The sequence below is a fragment of the Parambassis ranga genome, chromosome 20 (assembly GCF_900634625.1).
Source record: "Parambassis ranga chromosome 20, fParRan2.1, whole genome shotgun sequence".
Lineage (NCBI taxonomy): Eukaryota > Metazoa > Chordata > Actinopteri > Ambassidae > Parambassis > Parambassis ranga.
In genome coordinates, this window is record NC_041040.1 from 11,967,427 (window position 1) to 11,988,044 (window position 20,618).

At 45.0% G+C, this 20,618-nt stretch overlaps 3 protein-coding genes across 4 annotated transcripts; 2 read left to right on the forward strand and 1 right to left on the reverse strand.

Annotated features, from left to right (window-relative positions):
• Positions 1 to 366: 366 nt before the first annotated feature.
• Positions 367 to 6,829, reverse strand: atp6v1ab (ATPase H+ transporting V1 subunit Ab). Its single transcript, XM_028433416.1, has 14 exons — positions 6,672 to 6,829; positions 4,364 to 4,467; positions 3,973 to 4,101; positions 3,536 to 3,750; positions 3,316 to 3,453; positions 3,081 to 3,232; positions 2,842 to 3,004; positions 2,524 to 2,755; positions 2,294 to 2,408; positions 2,117 to 2,180; positions 1,828 to 2,031; positions 1,630 to 1,724; positions 1,381 to 1,552; positions 367 to 1,014 (listed from the first exon to the last, which is right to left on the reverse strand). The coding sequence occupies exons 2-14, from the start codon at positions 4,443 to 4,445 to the stop codon at positions 922 to 924; spliced, it is 1,854 nt and encodes a 617-aa protein (XP_028289217.1). The 5' UTR covers positions 4,446 to 4,467; positions 6,672 to 6,829; the 3' UTR covers positions 367 to 921.
• An 857-nt stretch (positions 6,830 to 7,686) lies between these two features.
• On the forward strand, positions 7,687 to 10,592 carry naa50 (N-alpha-acetyltransferase 50, NatE catalytic subunit). Of its 2 annotated transcripts, none has more exons than XM_028433548.1 (5): positions 7,687 to 7,882; positions 9,022 to 9,158; positions 9,388 to 9,507; positions 9,584 to 9,650; positions 9,737 to 10,592. In XM_028433548.1, the coding sequence occupies exons 1-5, from the start codon at positions 7,875 to 7,877 to the stop codon at positions 9,912 to 9,914; spliced, it is 510 nt and encodes a 169-aa protein (XP_028289349.1). In that variant the 5' UTR covers positions 7,687 to 7,874; the 3' UTR covers positions 9,915 to 10,592. The 2 variants fall into 2 exon arrangements, with proteins under 2 accessions (XP_028289349.1, XP_028289350.1); XM_028433549.1 differs by having other exon boundaries at positions 9,025 to 9,158.
• Positions 10,593 to 11,386: 794 nt separating this feature from the next.
• Positions 11,387 to 20,463, forward strand: usf3 (upstream transcription factor family member 3). The gene is made up of 7 exons (XM_028433117.1): positions 11,387 to 11,498; positions 12,047 to 12,162; positions 12,273 to 12,304; positions 12,417 to 12,499; positions 12,594 to 12,690; positions 12,785 to 17,712; positions 18,153 to 20,463. Exons 2-7 carry the CDS (start codon positions 12,119 to 12,121, stop codon positions 19,962 to 19,964), a joined length of 6,996 nt encoding a protein of 2,331 aa, XP_028288918.1. The 5' UTR covers positions 11,387 to 11,498; positions 12,047 to 12,118; the 3' UTR covers positions 19,965 to 20,463.
• Positions 20,464 to 20,618: the final 155 nt, after the last annotated feature.

Consider the following 20,618-nt stretch of genomic DNA (forward strand, 5'->3'; position numbering starts at 1 on the left):
TGTATCTCATCCGGCCACGGTAACATACCTTAAGGGAGTTGTCACCTCAGTCGTGACGCTCATTGGCCTTCACATAACCAGATGGAGGCTCCAGAATGACCTCTCCCTTAATTATTGGCCTCCAGAGAAATTGTTTCCAGGTACTTAGGAAAGCACATTATTTCAGTAGGATGTGCTCTGTCGAAGTTGTTTTAACATTTATTAAATATTTTTAAGACACACTTAAGACAACTCTGATTAAGCAATGTATTGTTATGGTAATGAACCCAGAGGGAGGAATCCTGGGGATTTGAGTGACATGCAGACAGACCAGTTCAGCAGCACTGACAGTATCACCAGAAACGATGCAATCAAGCAACATTTTTTTTTTGTCCCACATTTTTATTCTTTGGGAGTAACAATGATGAAAGTATTGGACAGCAGAGCGCCAGACTCTTACACATTCACACAGCAAAGTACACAGCACTGCACAGAACCATTAAAACCAAAAAAAAAAAAGAACGACGAAGCCTTCGACATCGAAACGCTGGCAATAAATAGACTGATCTTATTAAATTTATATTCAATACTCTTCTGTACAGATGGTCTTTGAATTACAATACATCAACCGAACGATCCTCTTCAGGAAGAGCAGCACGGCTACACACAGAAATCATGTAAACAGAGAAAGGAAGAAACGGGGTGAAGAGATCCCTCTTTCACACACACATACACACCACCGATGACCATGCAGAGGATCCAGAGGCAACAAATAATAATGAATACAGTACATCTTTCTCTTTTCCCTCCACATGAAACTGCTCACACATTCACAAAAGGAGCACATGGGAGCACAGAGGCATCAGGAACACAAGGAGGTGGAATGTGATTCTGCAGTGGGGGTCAGAGATGAAAACTGGAAAGGTTGTGAGAGGTGGGAGTCTACTCCTCCAGTGTGCGGAAGGCGTTCTGCATATCCTCCACCAGCTGTGCATACTCCGCTTTGATCTTGGCCTCGCCGTCTTTCACTGGGTCCTGCACAGACACAGAAATACAGTCACACAGAGCGGATAAAATCGAGATGTACGCAGGTAATCAGTTGGCAGACAGATATTTCGACAAATCATTACTAGGTTGGTGGGTGACATTATGCATCATTAATGAAGGAAATGTTAATTACTCTCTCTAAATTCAGCATATTTTCAGCTTCCTTCTTTTTTGTCAACATTCAAAATTGTAGTTTAAAGGGATTAAAAATATGGAAATGCTTTTCATTTGACCAATAAAAAAACAATATAAAACAATTTTTTCTTTGGAAAAACATATCAAATCATCATCAAATAATAAACAGAGATTAACAGAAGACACGTCTAGAAAGCTTTGACATAACCCCAAACACACCTTGAACTTCATTGAGCTGATCCTGTAGAGGATTTCCCCCATGTGCTCCCTGATCATGGCCCAGGTGATCTTGTTGTCGCTCTGAGCTGTGGTCTCCACTGCATGCCGTGCCATGTCATAAAAGGCTATCATGTTGGACAGGATGCCCACTGTCTTGTAGAAGGGACAGAACCTGAGGAGGTAGACGAACAAGTCAGAAAGTTTTTAGTTTGTCTTATCTGAGCATGCTATGTAAGCCTTTAATGTTACCTGTCATAAGGAGTGTAACCATTCTGCTGTAGGAAGTCGTCTTTGATCAGTTTGGCCACTTCCAGAGTGATTTTATCGGATTCTGCCAGTGAAGCCTGTCACGGTGAAAATCGCATTAATCATTTATTTATGCAAAATGTGACACAGGACATTGAACTGACTTTGAAGCTCTGATCAAAATACTTCATGCTGAATTACCTTTCCGACCAGCTGCACAATCTCAGCCAAGTCCTCTTCTTCCTGCAGGATCTCCTTAGCTTTGGTACGGAGAGGCACAAACTCTGGAAAGTGCTTATCATAATATTCATCCAGAGCACGAGTGTATTTGCTGTAGCTGATGAGCCAGTTGACAGATGGGAAGTGCTTCCTCTGAGCCAGCTTCTTATCAAGACCCCAGAAAACCTGAGGGAAGATGATGAGAGAAGAATAGTAAAGCCTCAGGAATTGAAGGCTGAATTTAGAACCCCGGTAGGATTTTATTATTTACCTGAACAATACCAAGTGTGGCTGAGGTAACAGGGTCAGAGAAGTCACCACCAGGAGGCGATACACTGAGGAAAGAACATGTTCATTTACATGCAACTAAATGCTAAACCACTCAGCACTGGTCCACAGAAGATGTGCAGGGTAATGTCTCCCTCTAGTGATGTAAATATGTACTCACGCTCCTACAATACTAACGCTGCCCTCCCTCTCGGGGTTGCCCAGACACTTCACTCTTCCAGCACGCTCGTAGAAGGAGGCGAGACGAGCACCCAGGTAAGCAGGATAACCGCTGTCTGTGAGCAGAAAGTATTTCATTATAGCACTGTGCAAAAAAGACACTTTCAAAATGAGCTGGTGCTGTTTGAAATCAAGGAGCAGAAAGCCTGTTATGATCTCCAGGAGACTCACCAGCAGGCATCTCAGCCAGACGACCAGAAATCTCCCTGAGAGCCTCGGCCCAACGGGAGGTGGAGTCGGCCATCATGCTCACATTGTAGCCCATGTCTCTGAAGTACTCAGACAATGTGATTCCTGTGTAGATGGAGGCCTCTCTGGCAGCTACAGGCATGTTAGAGGTGTTGGCCACCAGTGCTGTTCTCTTCATGATGCTCTCTGTCTTTCCATCGACCTCCATGGTCAGCTGGGGATTAGACGACACTGTCAGTTACCTGAGTACTGTATAAGTCTCTCACAAATGGACACAGTGTTATCGGTGCTGCCACCCACCTCAGGGAAGTCTCGCAGTACTTCAGACATCTCATTACCACGCTCCCCGCAGCCTACGTAGACGATGACGTCACTGTTGGAGTACTTGGACAGGGACTGAGAGATGACAGTCTTTCCACAGCCAAAGGCTCCTGGGATGGCTGTGGTTCCTCCTTGCACACACCTAACACAGAGAACAGTCAGGAAAGGACAACAATTCAGGAAAACTTGTTCAGATTGAAAAAGGATGTGAGACTCACGGGAAAAGGGCATCCAGCACTCTCTGTCCGGTCAGCAGCGGGTGATTGGCGGGCAGCTTCTCTGTGACAGGCCGCACTTGTCTGACAGGCCACACCTGCACCATAGTGAACTTCTCCTTCACGCCCTCAAACTCCAGCTCCATCACCACATCCTGAAACACAGACACACGACATCAACACAAAGTGACAGCTACTCCTAAAAGCAGGGCTGTAGTTGGATGAGTGTCAGACTCACAGTGATATCATAGTTTCCAGGTGGAGCAACGTAGGTCACTGTGCCTCTGTTTTTGGGAGGCAGCATGATCTTGTGCTTAATGAGGGAGTTCTCATACACAAGGCCGTAGATGTCTCCTCCTGTGATGTGACTGCCAACCTAGAGGTAAGAAAGGAAACAGCCATACAATAAATCTGCTTCACATCATGGTAAAAGGTGTGAAGCCTGCACGGACTCATACCCGCAGGCTCTTGCTGGGAGAAAACTCCCACTTGAGGTCTCGGTTCAGGGCGCCAATATTCACTCCTCTGGGGATGTAGATGCTTTGTGTGATGTCATTGATGTCCTTTAGGGGTCTCTGGATACCATCAAAGATGGACCCCATGATTCCTGGGCCAAGCTCAACAGAGAGAGGCTTCCCTGTTCGCAGCACAGGATCTCCTACAGACACGCCAGCTAAAGTCTAGTTCAGGAGAACATCTGCCTTCTCTATTGCATATAGTTAACAGCATTGACACAGACAAACATCTCCTATTGCAGTGTTTGGTTAGTGCACATATGGTTGATTGTTCTTGAAAACCATCTACTACATACATCTACTATATCCTTCTCTTTTTTCAGTCAATGATTGATGCCTGATTGTCATAAAAAATGAACGCAGTTTATAGGTAAGGATACATGTCTCCTCATAGACCTGGATGGTGGCCATGTCTCCCTCCAGCCTGATAATCTCTCCCACCAGCTCACTGTGGCCGACGCGAACCAACTCGTACATGGCAGCTCCCGCCATGGATGTGGCTGTTACCACTAGAAAAAGGCAATACAATAATGAGAATAAAAGCATTTCAATAAATCATGTTGGACAGATGTGGAGTAGACCTGTGATTATACTACCACAACTGAGAAGTCATAGACAAGCCTGACATATAAACCTGCATCTACCAAGATGGTATGTGTATGTTAAAAATTACTGTTACAAACTACAAACTGAATGTGAACAAAGACAAAAAGGAATTTCATTATTTAATTGAGGGTGTCTGTGTGTGTGTGTGTGTGTGTTGTGGCCAACCTGGTCCTGAGACTCCATGAACGTATCCAAACTGGCTCTCTCTATCCTCATCCCTGATCTTGGGTAGCTTGGACATGTCCATCTTCACCGGGTTATTAATCTGACTGGATTAGAAAGAGAAATGAGAGACATATCAAGCAAATGTCAACAACAACACCTCTGTGATTAGGTTTTAATAATTAAATAATAATAAAGTTAATGGCTATAAAACAGCTAAGTGTGCTGAAGGTAATCACTACTGTGACATTATTTGCCCCCACAAATTGATTGATTTGTTGGACATCAACATCCATTTCTACTCAGTTACTACAGTTCTACTCAGGAGACAAATAAACTGTGTTAGCACTTACAAATTGTATTTCTGGAATCCATTGATAAACAACCCAATTCACAGTGCTATTATCAATCAAATCCTATCCTGTAAGTACTTAAAACCCATCATCAACACAGTTTCACATTTGACCCAACCTTCTGAATTCTGACAATAAACCGATTCTATTGCACTATAAAGGCCACAAAGGGAGGTAATATTTCTCATGTAATGTGTCAGTACCTAAATATTGGTTCCTACTGTAGTAACCAAAGTTAGGAAAATACAGTGTCATCACTGCTCATGACTCATTTCTCAGCATAATAAAGTAGGCCACCCTCCTGTTCTCCCTCTCCTTTTTGTCTACACATCTCAGGATGAGTATAATGTATAAGGCTAACAGAGGGGAATCCCACATAACAGCATTTTATCTGTTTTTTTCCACATTCATACATGTATGCAAACACAGCATGCTCATTTTCTGCTATATATATATCACATAGGTGTGATATACACACTATGGTGTATAATCAAGCTACATGCAGCAGCAGCACAAGCTGTCATCAGTCGTGACATTTGTACATCCCCACGGAGAGCAGCCTGCAGATGCACAGCGTATTTTAAGATCAGCTTTATCTACACCCATCACAGTAGATGAAGCCAACGTGCTCATGCTGTGTATTTCTGCACCCCTTTATTTCGTATTCTATCTCTACATCCATGTCCTTTTCTTTGTCCTTCTCACTGATGCATAGATCTTGTTTATGCTAGGCACTGGCAGCTTAGCACCAACTGTGCAGGAATACAGCAGCAGCTCCACCTGCAGGCCAAAAGCTTCAACTGCAGCAAAATGTTTCACTGGTGTATCATCAAGACCAAAACACATTCATTCCTGCCCTTTGATTGGGTGTTAAACGTGTGTGAACTATCAATGTGAGGCTGATGTGATTTTAAACTAGTCTGCCAGCATACAATGGGCTGGTAGGGTCTGTTGTTCCCATGGTTAATACTTGAAACAACTATCTGCCTCCTTGATTAATGCTAATTCTACAACAAGATTATATGCATCAACCCTTCTGTTACAAGAGCATTATCATACATGCTACCATTTAAACAGGCCCTGTGTAATACCATTTGTACAAAGGTTATGGGCAAAGAATTTCACAGACATGACACTTGATCATATGATCATGGCACATGACTGGCTGGCCTCACATTGCTCTTTTTAAGGAAGTGGAAAACTAGTATGGTGCAAATCTGGGAAGTACAATTTATAACTGGACAGAGAAACTCTTCATGACTACAGTCCTCTCCAGAAAATGTGCTTTGTGGCTCACTGAAGAAAAGTATTTAATATATTCTAAGTAAAGACAGGTGAACAGCTTGGTAACCAGGCAGCATACTGTCTGTGTAAAGAGCAATGGGACAGTAAAGCTAACAGGGATAGCAAAAAAAAGGTTAAAAAATGTGACATGTCAGTGAGATGTCCACGCAAATACATCCTGACATACTGATGTTAATTGTGCATTGACTGCAAGCAAAGAGTGTGAGTGTAAAACTTTGCTAAATAGAGTTTTATAATGAATAGAAGAGATTTATTGGCACAAGCGTGACCTTGTAGCACCGTTATGATGGCTCTGGAGCTTCACACAGTGCAGGATGTTCAGTGTGACAGTTTTCCTGGAAACTCAAACAAGCTAGCTTCATTTACACAGCAGGAAGAGTATGACATAATATGGTAAATAAACCTTAAATACACACGTCCAGTCCCTCCCATTCTGTCTTTACAGTACAAGCAACATTTGGTAGCTGTTATTCGTTATCGTGAAAATAACAGCAACACTCATGTATTGTCGGCCTGGCTAAGGAAAATGCTGCCACTGTCGTTTTGGTGCAAAGCGGATATCTAAAACGTTTCATTTTCGACAAAAAGCAGCTGTTGTTGTACTGAATATAACGAGAATGCGCACTAGATTTAAAAAGTAATAGAACAATTACCGTCTGGTTGTGAAGTGTCCGTTTACTGTCTTGCCTCGAAAGAGAAACGCTGGGTGCTGCGGTGCGTGACAGCAGGCAGAGATCAGCTGACTTCATTCACTCTCTGCTCGGTTTTACTGCGGGCCCTGCAACTGCCGCCATTTTGGATCCGCCCCCGGAACAACTGCAAAGATATACCAACGATGAAGACTGGTGATCGATAAATGTAGATCAGAATTCGTCTACCTAAAGTACTTTGGAGGAAGTCCCCTTAACAGGAAGAACTTGTTTATGAAAAATAATGATTAACTCAGCCCCATCAGGTTAATGTAGATGGATAGTAGACGACGTTACATGAAATAAATACCGTAAATTGATCGGCTCTGCCGTCGACCAGTTGAGCCACAAGTAACCCATCTCTCATATTGTTGAATATCTTTGCAGCGACGTTTGAACCAAAATGGAGGCTCAATCGTAGCAACCATTGGTATTGCAACTTTTTTTTTTAATTTATATAATCCATTTGTGTAATTGTTGTCCGTTTGTGTACCCCGCTCAAAATATAATGTTAGCGGAAAAATATATAGAGCTCCATCAATAGGCAATCAATTATTCATGTCTATTTTAACAAAAAGGAATGAAGGCTCTGGTTATGTGCACAGTATCGTGCAGAGGTTGTCTTATGTTTTATGGCACCGGAACACTGTATTTCTTTAAGAATTGCCTTCAACAAAATGATAACAAAAATATTCCAAAAACGAAAGTGGTTGAGATTGTTTTGGGGGCATTGTTACCCTGAGATAGGACTCACAGGCTGTTCTCTTGTACGTATGTAAACTAAATTCACTCTTCTCAAATGTTAATTCCCAACACGTATTGTAAGCACTATCAACACACTGCATACTGTGTAACACAACCCAACCATTATTTGATTAATTTATCTTGGTGAGGCTGATTACAGCCTGACAGTCGAAATCCAGGGGAAAATATCCTGCTGCGTAGGCGCAGCAATGTTTGTGCGCATGCGGGGGTCAGGGTTGACAGTCTCCACACAGTCGTGGAACGAGTGTGGTGGCTAAGCTAATTGCAACCATCGCAACTAGCTACATGTGGAGGGTAAAACGGGAGACATCCCTGACCCAAACTCTGTTAGAATTTGTATTCTTTACCCTAAACAACTCTAAAGATCAGCACCATCGAAATTAAGGAATAATATTTTTTAAAATGAAAGGGTGAGTGTGAGCATTTGGGTCACGAATTCGTAGCTTAGTACGAGTAAAGTTTTTCTTGTCTGTTTTTTTTTCTACAAGGGGAGGCGGGGAGGAGACGGCGAGGCTACCTAGCCTGCTAAGCTACTTTTATTTAGGTGTATGGCAGTAATATAAACGACAGCACTGACACTAAAACAGTCCTGTCACGTAGGTTCTCATTAACTTAAGCCGCTTGTCGGTACGTTTAGGTCGCTAACAAGCTAAGCTAACTAGCTAGCCGCTAGTGGAAGCTGAGTCAGTAAACCCAGTTTAGCAATGCTAAGTAGAAAACCATGGATCTCTGGTACTTTGTATGTGCCGTAAATTGAAGCTACATTGATATAATCTAGTCAAGTTATTGGACAAATTAAGGGCACACTTAGCTAATATTGACTAAAATAAGTTATCGCTTTAACATTACACCCGACATCAACTGAACATCAACTTCAGTTTGTACCAGTTTGCTTAGTGTAACTTGATCTATCTAAGTAACGTCTTGACAGTCGTGCTTCACGTTTTGATTAACATATATGAGATTACTTCCGCAGGTGACATGAAGACGATTAACGCTGAACCATGTTAATTGTTCAGATAGGATTTCACAGACACTACTGTACATCCTGATGAACACACGTGACCAGGAGCTGTTTTTAGATGTGTAGTCGTCCTATAAATATCTCTGTGAACCCCACAACGGGACAACATGGAGTGTCCTGTTTGGGTCACTTAGTAAGACACAAAGCAAGCTGTTGTATGTATGCAGGTTATCTGAAAGTTAAAAGTTCAACTGTAACTTTCTAGGTGTTATATACCAAATGTTTTACTAAACGAGTCACAGGTCTCAATGTGATTCTCTCCTCTTTCTTTGTTGTGGTGAAAACAGACATTTAGACTATCTAATCTACAGATTTTTTTCTGACCAACAGCACAAAAGCCAAAGACGTTCAGCGTACTGTCACATTGCTGCACCTTAATTTACTACAACCAACTTAGTGATGTTTAATTAATAATGTGTTCTAAAGTACAGCAGTAGCATTCTGTGGGGTGATCTAAATTTTGTTGTCTTTAATATAATGGTTTCAGCCACTGTCAGCTATTTGACCGTTTTGCTCTTGTTCCAGTAGCCGGATCGAGCTGGGGGACGTTACGCCCCACAACATTAAGCAACTGAAACGCCTGAACCAGGTCATCTTTCCTGTCAGTTACAATGACAAGTTTTACAAAGATGTATTGGAAGTTGGAGAGCTTGCAAAGCTAGGTAAGAAATATCGCTCATCTAACTCTAATACATATAGATTTCTCTTGTGGTTGCCATTGCTGAAGTACATTGATTTTTAACAACTATATGCATGGCAGGCATTATTTCTTCATTTACTGATTGATTTCAATACATGGAGTAGAAAGTAGAAGTAGTAGAAGTCCATTGATATGCAGACATTAGCTATACAATCATGTTAGGAGTCTTATCTTTTTTTTTTGTTTTGCAGCATACTTCAATGACATTGCAGTGGGGGCTGTGTGCTGCAGAGTGGACCACTCTCAGAACCAGAAGAGACTGTATATCATGACACTTGGCTGTCTAGCACCCTACCGTAGACTTGGAATTGGTAAAGAGTTCAGCAGTGATTGCTTCTTTCTTCCTTCTTTGCTTTTTCTTTGACTGTGCCTCTTGTTTTTCTACAGGCACGAAGATGCTTAATCACGTGCTAAACATCTGTGAGAAGGATGGCACTTTTGACAACATTTACCTGTGAGTGTCTTATTCAAGAACACACATAAGAACAAACTGTTTGTCAGAATATTGACTAACATAACTTTTGTTTCCCCACCCTGCAGTCATGTGCAGATCAGCAATGAGTCAGCCATTGACTTTTACCAGAAGTTTGGCTTTGAGATCATTGAGACAAAAAAGAATTACTACAAAAGGATAGAGCCAGCAGATGCCCATGTGTTGCAGAAGAGCCTGCGCAGTCCATGTGCACCTCCCAGCGGAGAGCTTCAGAAGTCCGAGTAGGGGCACAGCATTTGGAAAGAGCAGGGATGTGCCTCTCTCCACAAAAACAGAACTGTGATAAAAGCCCCAGGGCCGACAGATTCAACACTTTCTTCAAAGGACGCTAAAAACAGAAAACAAAAGTATAAAAATTGCTGCATTTATTTTGCAAAGGGGTCCCCTTTATTATTATTATTATTATTGATTTTCTCCATATTTTATTGCCCCATTCCTCATACAGGTAATTGAAAATGACAAAAAAAATTCTTTCCAAAAGTGCTCCTATCGACAAAGTTGCCAACTTAAGACAGTTTTAGACACGGTGGAGGGGGCGGGTGTGGTGTTTGCAAATCATACTGTTTGTGTTTTTATGCGGTTATTAAAACTAAAGGGGACATATCTATACTGTTGAGCAAAAGAAAACAGTTGGTTTGAAGCAGTAAGTGTGTGAAAGACCATCACTGACATGCAGACAGTCCCAGCTGCTCAGTTTGGAGTGGTACCTATACAGATGTTACATGGAACAGGCACGACCCTCACCACCTGAACCCTGGGTTTCTCTGGGGTAATGAGTCTGACCAGTTCCCTCAGTATGGACACAAGGAAGGCTGAATGGTTTTGTGGTGGTGGGAGGATGTGGTCACCACTCTTTAATTTCTAACCTTGTTTTCCAGCCTGTTAATTTAAATCCCCCTCTGTTATTTTTATTTTTTACATTGGGATGGCAAATGGTTCAGAGTTTCTCCTGGGTTTACTGCTACTAAGAGTAGAACTGTTTAGACATGAGGGAACCAAACAAGTATCTTTGTAGTGAATGTGTGTCTGAGAGGCCCACTTCACATCGTCTGATTAATAACAGATGGGCTGTTTGGGACTGGATTTGGGCATTATTTTCAGTAGTATAACTAAGGTGTGTGAGGATGCTTGTCTTTAAACACACAGTGTTTTAAGACATAATGCCTTAAACACCTTTGGCACCTTATGTAGCCATCTTGCAAAAATGGTCTTCTCAAACTTCCTGCCTCACTCAGCTTCTGTTGTTACACACACTTTCACTGGTTTTTGATGCTCAGCAGATTTGAAGTTTTTGTTATGATGACAGTGTGTTGCCCAGAGGAATCTCTGACCCCTCTGCATGCAAGGAGAGTTGTGTCCTCTCCACTGTAGTATACGCATGTTTTCCTTTCTTTGAAGAATTTTATCTTTTCTGGAGCTCTATATTGTAAGACTTTTTAACGTCTAAATAAAGGAATTACTATTTGCAGTAACCGTTTTGCTACGTGTCTTATTCTGTTGTATTTACATTGGCAGTTGTAAGATTACTTATTTTAAGTTTACTGTGAAGGATGATATACTATATTCATTTGTAGAGTCAGTCCATGTAAACTCAGCCCAGAGGCTTTTACGTGTCCTGATTGGTTGGAAACTCCCAACTCTGCAATACCATTGGTCATTTTCTTTGAGAGAGCCCTCCCCATTCTACACGAGGATAGATGTATTCAGGTTGTTTTGAGAGATGAGTTGAATGCAGTGCTAGCTAATAGTTAGCCTCTAATTTCAAAGTTCTTACGGAAACCAGCAGTCTCCATAATGTCGAGGCTAGAGGTCGGTGGAAATTACCCTTCATTAGCTCCCATTTATGAGCTCAGATGCGAATGAATCCGCAAATAATGCATTGAATAATTGTGTCGGTAACGGCAAGCTAAGGTAGCTATTAGCCAACTAGCTAAGTGAAAGCTAGCTGAATAGGTAATTGCTCAGGTTGCTAGTTTCTTGCTAGTAAGGTGTCCCTATATTTATTTGACCTTCGTTTACTGTCGGCGATTTAACGTGAAACCCAGACAAACCACACTTTGTGTAATTCGTTAAATAGGCTGTTACTATACTGTAACAGGTTGGAAAACGAGTTTATGTTAGCCTTGGAGCTAGAAGAATCTACATTAGCCTGTTAGCTAGTAGTGGTAGTAATAGTGGCAGCTCAGAATACCATACTACTTTGTGACTGATTATCTAGTGTCTATCAAACTGCGTGACAGCATCACGACTGCTTTATCGCTGCTTTATCTGCCTGATTATATTTGTTTTTATCTTTCTGCCGACATTACTTTTACTTGTAACTAATACTCAGTCCGGATGCTCTGTTTACTTTGCAGGGCATGTACGGAAGGGGTTTAAGGTCCAGCTGTTGAGTGGTACCTTATCATACAGGCAACTGTTAGGACAGGATGCCAGAGATGACTGAAACTCAGGCAACTGGTCGAAAACCCAAGTAAGAGTTTTCTCTTTTTCTCTTCATTGCTGTTTTACCCAGTTATCAGCACATACATAATTATATGTAAATAATCATATTAAATTTTAAACGTTTGTTTGTTTTTGCAGAAAGAAGAAAAACAAAGAATCTCACAATGCTGGTAAAAGCACATCTACTGTTATTCTTTTCCTCAAACATTGCTTGTTAGCGCACATAGATTTGCATTTCACTTTCTCAGTGAATGAAAAGTCTTCTTCTCTTTTTTGATTCAGTGGAGAGACACAGAAAAGAAAAAATCAATGCTGGAATTAACCGCATTGGTAATCTTCTGCCATGTTCAGAGGCACTTAAACAGGTAGGACACATGCTGAGGTGTAGTCTTGATGTTGGTCTTTGTATGTGTCGTGTAAGCATGTTTTAATACCAAACCTTTATGATCACATTTATAGAGTAAAAATATGATATTGGACCAGGCTTTTCGCTACATCACTGAACTGAAGAAACAAAATGATACAATGCTTCTTGGAGAAGGGGATAAAGTTCAAGGTGAAGTTTAACCGTGGTTGTGTTATTGTCTTCTTGTATTTTAATTATACCTGAATACTTGATTATTCAATTTGTGTGCTTCATTTCTATTCAGCTGAGGAGATCCGTCGTCTGAGGCGTCAGTTGGAGGAACTGCGTAAGGAGAGTGCTCACTACATTGAGCTCCTTAAAGCCCATGACATTAACCTTCTAGAGGACCCCACTGTCCACTGGAAGGGCAAACAGCGCTGTGCCAAAGTGGCAACAGTGACCCCCACTCACCAACTCCCAAAGGGGATCATTGTCTATTCTAATGGCAATGTGATGGGCCCTGCAGGGAAGGAGGCTAGTCCAGGGAAACAGCCCACTGAAACATTAATTCTTCAACCACCATCTGAGGCCAGTGCCAGATTAAGGGTCAATGGAGCCCTGCTGCAAGTCAATGCCACTTCTTCCACTCCTGCCCTTCTCCCAGTGTCAGCTGCTGCACCCACTCAGTCCATGCCAGGCCTTAGAGTAATAGAGCAGTGTGTAGTTGAGACACCAGCTGCAGCCCCCACTCTGCCACCTTCTGTGTCTTACATCACCCTCCAGATACCTGCAGCAACCACAACTCTGCCACAACAGACTCAGCCTGCCACCCAAGCCCAGACCCTCACCATTGCAGCAACAGCAGCATCACAGCTTCCCACTGAAAGCTCTGCTGTACATGCGTCCAGCCACCCTACATTTTCACAAACTGTAACCAGAGCAATAGCCTCAGATGTTTCTTCTTGGATCACACAGGACTCTGCCATCAGGACTGTAAGTTACACTGCTATCCCAAACAGCCAAGCTCTTCTTAGGGCTGGGGCAGCAGGAAGCACCCAGACTACCTGGACAACACTGCAGATGGCAGGGAACACTGTGCAGCCTGTCTGCCAGAACCTCCCAACTCCAGAGGTCAGCAACACCACACAAGCTGTCCAGCAGGTGACAGTGTGTACGGTGGGCAGCAAACCATCTGTTCATCCCATCCAAATACAAATGCCAGTACAGCAGGCACCCATTACAGGTCACATTCAAGCGCAGTCCATTCAAAGACCACCCCAGCTTGGGCCAGCAGTCCTGAACCAGGCACAGGCTCAGCCTGTCCTAGCTCCCCAGCCTCAGTGTGCTGTTCTTTCCCAGTCAGGCATTGTACCGCAGCCAGCTGTGGTAGCCCACCCTGCTGTTGTGTCACAGCCCCAGCCTGCTGTACTTCAACCAGCATCACTGGTTCCTCATCCTCCAACTGCCCTTATCCCACAGCCTCAGCCCCTTACTCAGTCAGCCCTGGTGCCTCAGCCACAGGCCACTGTGCTACCCCTCCTTCAGACCATGCAGGTGCTTCAGGTCAACCCAGCTGGAGCAACAGCGTCCGCTGTAACAGCACCACAGAACACAAACAATCCAAGTGTAGTAATCCTGCAGCAAGCCAGTGCCTGCCCTACTCAGCCAGTTGTGAGAGAGGAAATACCCAATCAGACACCATGTCAGCATATTGTAATCATTCAGGCCCCCAATCAGGCTGCGTCAGCCCCACAGAATCCTCAAATCGGTATGGTGCCTGCTGCTGTGCCCACTGCAGTGCCTGCAGCGTGCACTCAGATACCCACAACCAGCAATTCAGTGTCTGTCAATCCCTTACAGAGTGTCGGAGGAAAGCAACTGGTTCATATTCTTCCTCGGCCTGTTCAGCCTCAAGCAAACCATCCCCTGCAAGTCACCCAGACATCCACTTCTCCACCAGCCCCTACAACCCCCCAGACTATCACTGTGAATGGCCATGTGTTTGCCCTACAGCCTGTGAAGACATCTGACAAAGCCAGCTCTCAGGGTGGCCAAAGTACACTCCAGCTGGTCCAGCCTACCACCACTGAGGAACCAACTACTAATGTGGCCCTCAACAGTTTAGGGGCCCTCAGTAGTCTCAACCAGAGCATTTCTCAGGGCCTCCCTTTGACCATTTCTAGCCAGAGCAATGGTCAGCCACCACCGGCTGCATTATCAGTAGTGCAGCAGCAGCAGCCTCCTACTCAAACACCCATTTCTGGAGCTACAGTTGCAGTACCTACACGGCAGCTACAGGTACCTTGTGTGAACTCAGTCACATCAGGGCTGGTGGTTGATGCCTCAAAGCCTTCGGGAAAGAGGCTTCGCACAGCTCAGAATCCGAGGAGAGCTGCATCTAAAAAGACTAAACCTTCAAAGAACAAGGATCTGCATCAGCCCCAGCCTGCTGTTGATGTTTCTGCTAAGCCGATGGTTGTTGCAGGAGAGATCCAGACAGTTCAAGTTGCAGTATCTCAAGTTTTACAACCCTCAACCACCAAACTCACAGATATTCCTCCTACCATGGTCACAACTATAGATAACAGGGAAGCTGTAGGTAATGTCACATCTGCACAGAACATACAGAAAAGTATTGTATGCAGTCCATCTAGTGAGCCAGCTGTTCCCAGTCCCTTACATCAACAGGATAGAAGCTCAGTTAGTGTATCTCAGAGTATTTCAGTGTTCAGTCTCCCTAACACTAGTGGAATTACAACTGCTGTTACTGCTGTCAGTGTCACATCAGTCCAACCACCTGTCAGTACACCTGTGGTCATTGAAAGTAAACCAGCTGCAGCTCCTGGCAACAACTCAGGTGTGGGTGAACTTTCTGTTCCAGAGCTGAAGCAGACATCCAACAGTACAACAACTAGCACAGCCCAAATCAAGTCAGCTCCCACCACTACTGTTTCTAGACAAAACAGGCCTGTGGTCAGTTCTGCCACTGACACTCAGTTCACCTATGCTACTGTTTCTGCTACATGTTTGACTCCAGTCTGCACCACTAGTATCACAACAACTGCACCAATACTTTTAAATCAGACTGCACAACCTTTGTCACCATGTCGTTCCCGGGGATCTAATATCCCAAGTCATCCTCCTTGTAATAAGTCTGAGTCTCAGTCCACCACATCATCATCGGTGTCCACAACTGTGGCAATGTCATCATCTGCAACAGTGTTTTCAGCTGCCCACAGTTGTGTTACAGCCCCTACAACAAGTTCAGAGTTTAGGAAAAGGCCCACTACTCCCAGAGCTCCACCACAGACTGATGTGAGTATGGCCAACCCTTCCTCATGCCACCTTGTTGAAATCAAACCTCCCCAGGCTTCTAGAATAGACAGAGAGTCTCAGGATGAGAGGTATTCCACTGCAGCAGAGAAAGAAGGCTTAGTGCCAGTGACTTCTGACACTCCCTCTAGAAAAGACTTTGCCCTGTCTCAACAAGTATACACTAACCTAGATGACCAAACCATAGAGAACCCCATGACATCCAGCAGACATACTGATTCTCCCATGTCTACAGGAGCTGGGAGCAGTAGAGGGTTCTCTGTGGCTTCCATGCTTCCTCAGGGCCACAGTATCGCTGCATCATCTGGCTCCTTTGGAACATTTACCTTTACATCTGAGCAGGCAGAGATGTTGGCCTTAGCCATGCTAGAACAGGACAGCCCTGGAAGGAGGAGTGGAGGCTGCTCTGGAGAAAATTCTGCTGCAGCTACATGGGAGCCCCCCAAAACCCTATCGGTATCTATCAGTAAAGACAGAGTCTCAGCTGGGCAGCAGACCAAAGTGACTAAACCCTTGGATCCAGGAACAGCCAAAGGTGCTGTTGAAGTATCTGTTAGAGTTGGGGAAGGGCCTGTCAGTGGGCCTAATGGAAGCAGACATCCACAAAACATTTCATACTCTCAGTCTCAGCCTCTCCCCCAGGCCCAGTCTCAGCCTCTCCCACAGGCCCAGTCTCAGAGCTCATCACAGAGTGGGACAGTAGTCAGCCTCAGTGTCAACAACCTGATCAGGTCCAGCTCCAGTCACCAGCCTTATCCTGCCTCCCCTAATCTGGCTGTTCAACAGGGCTCAGTTCCCTCTCCTGTTGGGACCTCTACTCACATATCCCAACCCGCTAACAATGCCCTCTCACCCTGTTCCGGTGCAGCCCAGCCAAATGAGTACACTCCTTTAAAGACTGCATTATTGAGGGCTCAGGCTGGAGCCAATGTAGGAGACCGACAAGTAAAGATCATCTCCAAGAGGCAGGCACCGGAAGAAGTGATGCTAAACACTGGAAAACGACCTAAACCTTGCCCGCCATCAGCGAACACTGTTAGCCATATGGATGGGAAAGCACCAGACCACACCCAGATGATGGTAGGACAGCTGCCGTCCACTTCTTCAGCTGTCATGAGGATTAATTCAGAAAATGGAGGCCCTCTCTTCTCCACAAACTCTTTCATGAGCACCGTGGTCCGACCTACAGATGGTCACTGCCCCCCTCAAGGACCTCCTGAGCAGAACCAGCAGGTTCATCTGCCCCAAGGTCATCCACAGCATACTGTTACCCAGCCTGGTCAGCATCTGGGAGGGAATCCTTATATGAAACAGCAGCAAGAGCAACAGAGACACCATCTGTATCATTTGCAACACCACTTGACACAGCCAGACCCTGCACAGCGCCACTCACTACACCAGAGGGCACTGCAGCAGCAGCAACAAGAGCAGCAACATGTGCAGAAGAAGCGTGGGCTTGTCAGAGGCAGCCAGACTGGCTCACCTGCTGGTCTGCAGCAGAAGCAGCATCATCTGGAGAAGTCTGGAGTTCAGCAGCACTCACATCAACAACAGACACAGCATCAACAGCATACACAGCAGCAGTCCCAGCAGCATCCACAACAGTCACACCAACAATCGCAACAGCATCAACAAGCAACACAACACCAACAGTCTCATCCCCAACAGCACCAACAACAAACACACCCACAGCCACCCCAAGCACAGCATCAACACCAACAGCAGCAACTACAACAACAACCAAGCTCACACTCAAGACACCAGCAGCATATGCAGCAGCAGATCCAGCAGCAGCAGCAGCAGCAACACTTCAGACATCAGGAGAAAAGCTGTGAAGCCCAGACAGCAGGATCCAGAGCCCACCACAGCAGCCACCTGCCTCAGCAGGACCATCTCAAGGTTGGTGTTAGATGGGTTATAATGTGACCGTGGTATTTGGCAGTTAAGACTGATAATTGTATTTGTAGAATAAAGGTTAATCCTGTCTTCATGTCTTGGTCAAAAGACAAAAGGCTAAAAATGTTAACGCTGGTATTTTGTATATGTGTTTGTTGGCCTCTGCCCAGCTAAGCGTGTGTGTGTGAGCCAGCAGTCAACAGCAGACCACATTTACTCTGCCATGTCAGGAAAAAAAATAGAGCCTAACATAATGGTTGCGTTGAGGTCGTTTCTGTTGAACTTTGCATTTAAAGAGCCACCCTGCCCCTTCAGCTCCAGTGTAGGCAGGAGTGAACATTCAAGGGTATTATTATTAAGTTTTTGCTGTTGATGATTTGTTTTTAATCTTGCTTTTGCTTGCAGTATATTAGTAACTAGTTCTTTGTGATTTTTCCCCTCAGCCTGGTCAGGACCATTCTGCTATGCAGAGGATGATGAGCTCCCGGACTCTGGAGCAGCAGCTCATCTCTCCTCCCAGTAATCCGGTGTCCCGGGCCTCAGACCTGGCCTGCGCTCCATCTCGGCAGGAACGTCATCGTGTTTCTAACTACTCTGCAGAGGCACTCATTGGTAAAAGCTCCACTAGTGGTGAACAGCAGCAGCGCATGGGTCTCCACCTTCAGCCAGGCCGCAGTGCCACTCAGGAGCAAGCAGACCTCCGTGGGTACCTGGACACATCACGAGTGAAGGGCAGTATTGCTCATAACCCACAGAACCGCCTGCCCTCTGATCACACAGGGTCCACTGATGTTCAGCGTGTCTCAGAGTGTCCACCTTTCAAAGCTATGGGAGGTGGAGGAGGACCACATCAGCTCAGTGGTTTTGAGGCTCAGGTTTCTCGTGGTAGTGACATGGCTCCTAAGTCAGTGCCTCCCTCCCAGAGGGGTCCACAAGCACAGCAGCAGGGAGGGTTCAGGATGGGTGTTGTGCCCCCAGGAGATGGCAGGAATCGTAATGGCTACAGTGGAGCTCACCCTGGCACACAGGCAGTACAGGTCGGACCTCCACATTCTCGTGAACAGGAGGGCTGTCACCAGACTTTCATGCAAAGCCTTCTTTCCCCCCACCTGCCTGAGCAGAGCATCCACCAGCGAGCAGTGCAGTGCTGTCCTCCAGTCAGTATGGAGTACGGCTGTGTGCCTGGGAGCTCCTCAGGAGACATACAGGCCAAGGCCTCCAGTCCCAATGTGCCACAAACACAGAAGGCCCCAGCTATGCGACTTGGAGAGGGGAACAAGGGCCATATTCCTCAGGTCAGTAGTAATATGCATGCAGGCCCAGGTGTGCGAGCAGGTCTCCCCCACCCTCCAACCCCACACAGCAGCTCTGAGCCAGGCCGCTCCTCCGCCAGACCACCCACAGCTGTCAGCCAGCATTCTCGCCATATAGCCCGTGATACTCAGCCTACCAAACTGAGACCAGGAGACCGGCCTCGATCAGTCGCTCTGAGACAGAGCAACCCCTTTGAGCCTGAGGGTCACCTGCCTCTGCCGCCTGGAGGAGGAGTTTTGCTGAGCAGACCACAGTCTGGAGGAGAGGCACGACGCAGCACCATTGTACGCTTTATGGCAGATAGCACTCAGGTTCCCAGTGAAAATAACCTGGTTCCTGACCAACACTTAGCACAAAACTTTGGTTTCCCATTTATTCCGGAGGGAGGGATGAATCCTCCACCTCCCATCAATGCAAACTCCACATTCATCCCTCCAGTCAGCCAGCCCAGCACCTCCCGTACGCCATCTCTTCTCCCTGTGGAGCCTCAAAACACTTTGCCCTCCTTCTATCCTTCCTATTCTCCAGCAGCTCACCCCAGCCTTCCCAGTGACGTCACCCTCCAATACTTTCCCAACCAAATGTTTACCAGCCCGGGTGCCGACAAGGGCAGTGGTCCACCCCTCAACAACCGCTTCGGCTCTATCCTCTCACCACCTCGCCCTGTGGGCTTTGGGCAGGCCAGTTTCCCCTTGCTTCCAGAGATGCCCCCCATGCCCATCACCAACTCATCTGGGATCACTCCCCACATATCCAACTTCAGCCTCACCTCTTTGTTCCCTGAGATCGCCACCGGTATGCCCACTGACAGCTCGGCCATGCCAATGTCCCCCCTGCTGTCTCTCTCCAACGCATCGTCTGGCGACTCTGGCAAACAGCCAAACCGTCCTGCCCACAACATTAGCCACATCCTGGGCCATGACGGCAGCTCGGCTGTGTGAGAAGGCCGCTGGCCAGTGAATCGCTGTTGAAAGGATTTAATCTTTTGTTGCTTTTAATGTCCAACGACAAAGTAAGCACCTGCTGAATGATTATTTTTGTTGTTTACATGCTACACAATTTCAATCTCATATTGGTTTATGTATGATATCATGGTTAATTTGTAATATTTCAAAAATCTTTTGGATTCACAGGGACAACGTGTTCCTATAAATTTCTTTGTATAAATGTTGGTTAAACCGACAGTTTGTTAGTGAAATAAAGTCAAGTTTAGGCTTAGAACTTGATTCACTGTATACTGGGTCATTAAGAATCCTTCTGCACAGTTGCCTACTAATGTAATTTACTAACTTATCAGGTTGAACTGTACAGAATCATTTTTTTCCAAGAGCTATTTTGTAAATACTACCAGTGTTTCATATCAGAATTGTTAGATTATGTATGTATTTGTAAATATGAAATTAATAAAGTTTATAAGGAGACCTTTGTATTTGCTGACAACTGGAGAATAGTGTGTGCTTCTTATACCCTTACATTAGAATTAATTTTGAAAATAAATTTAAAATGAATGAATGGGAACATTAAAAACACATCCTAGATATTAATGAATAAAATATTCCAGTGGAATATGTTAAGGAACAAAAAAATAAAATAAA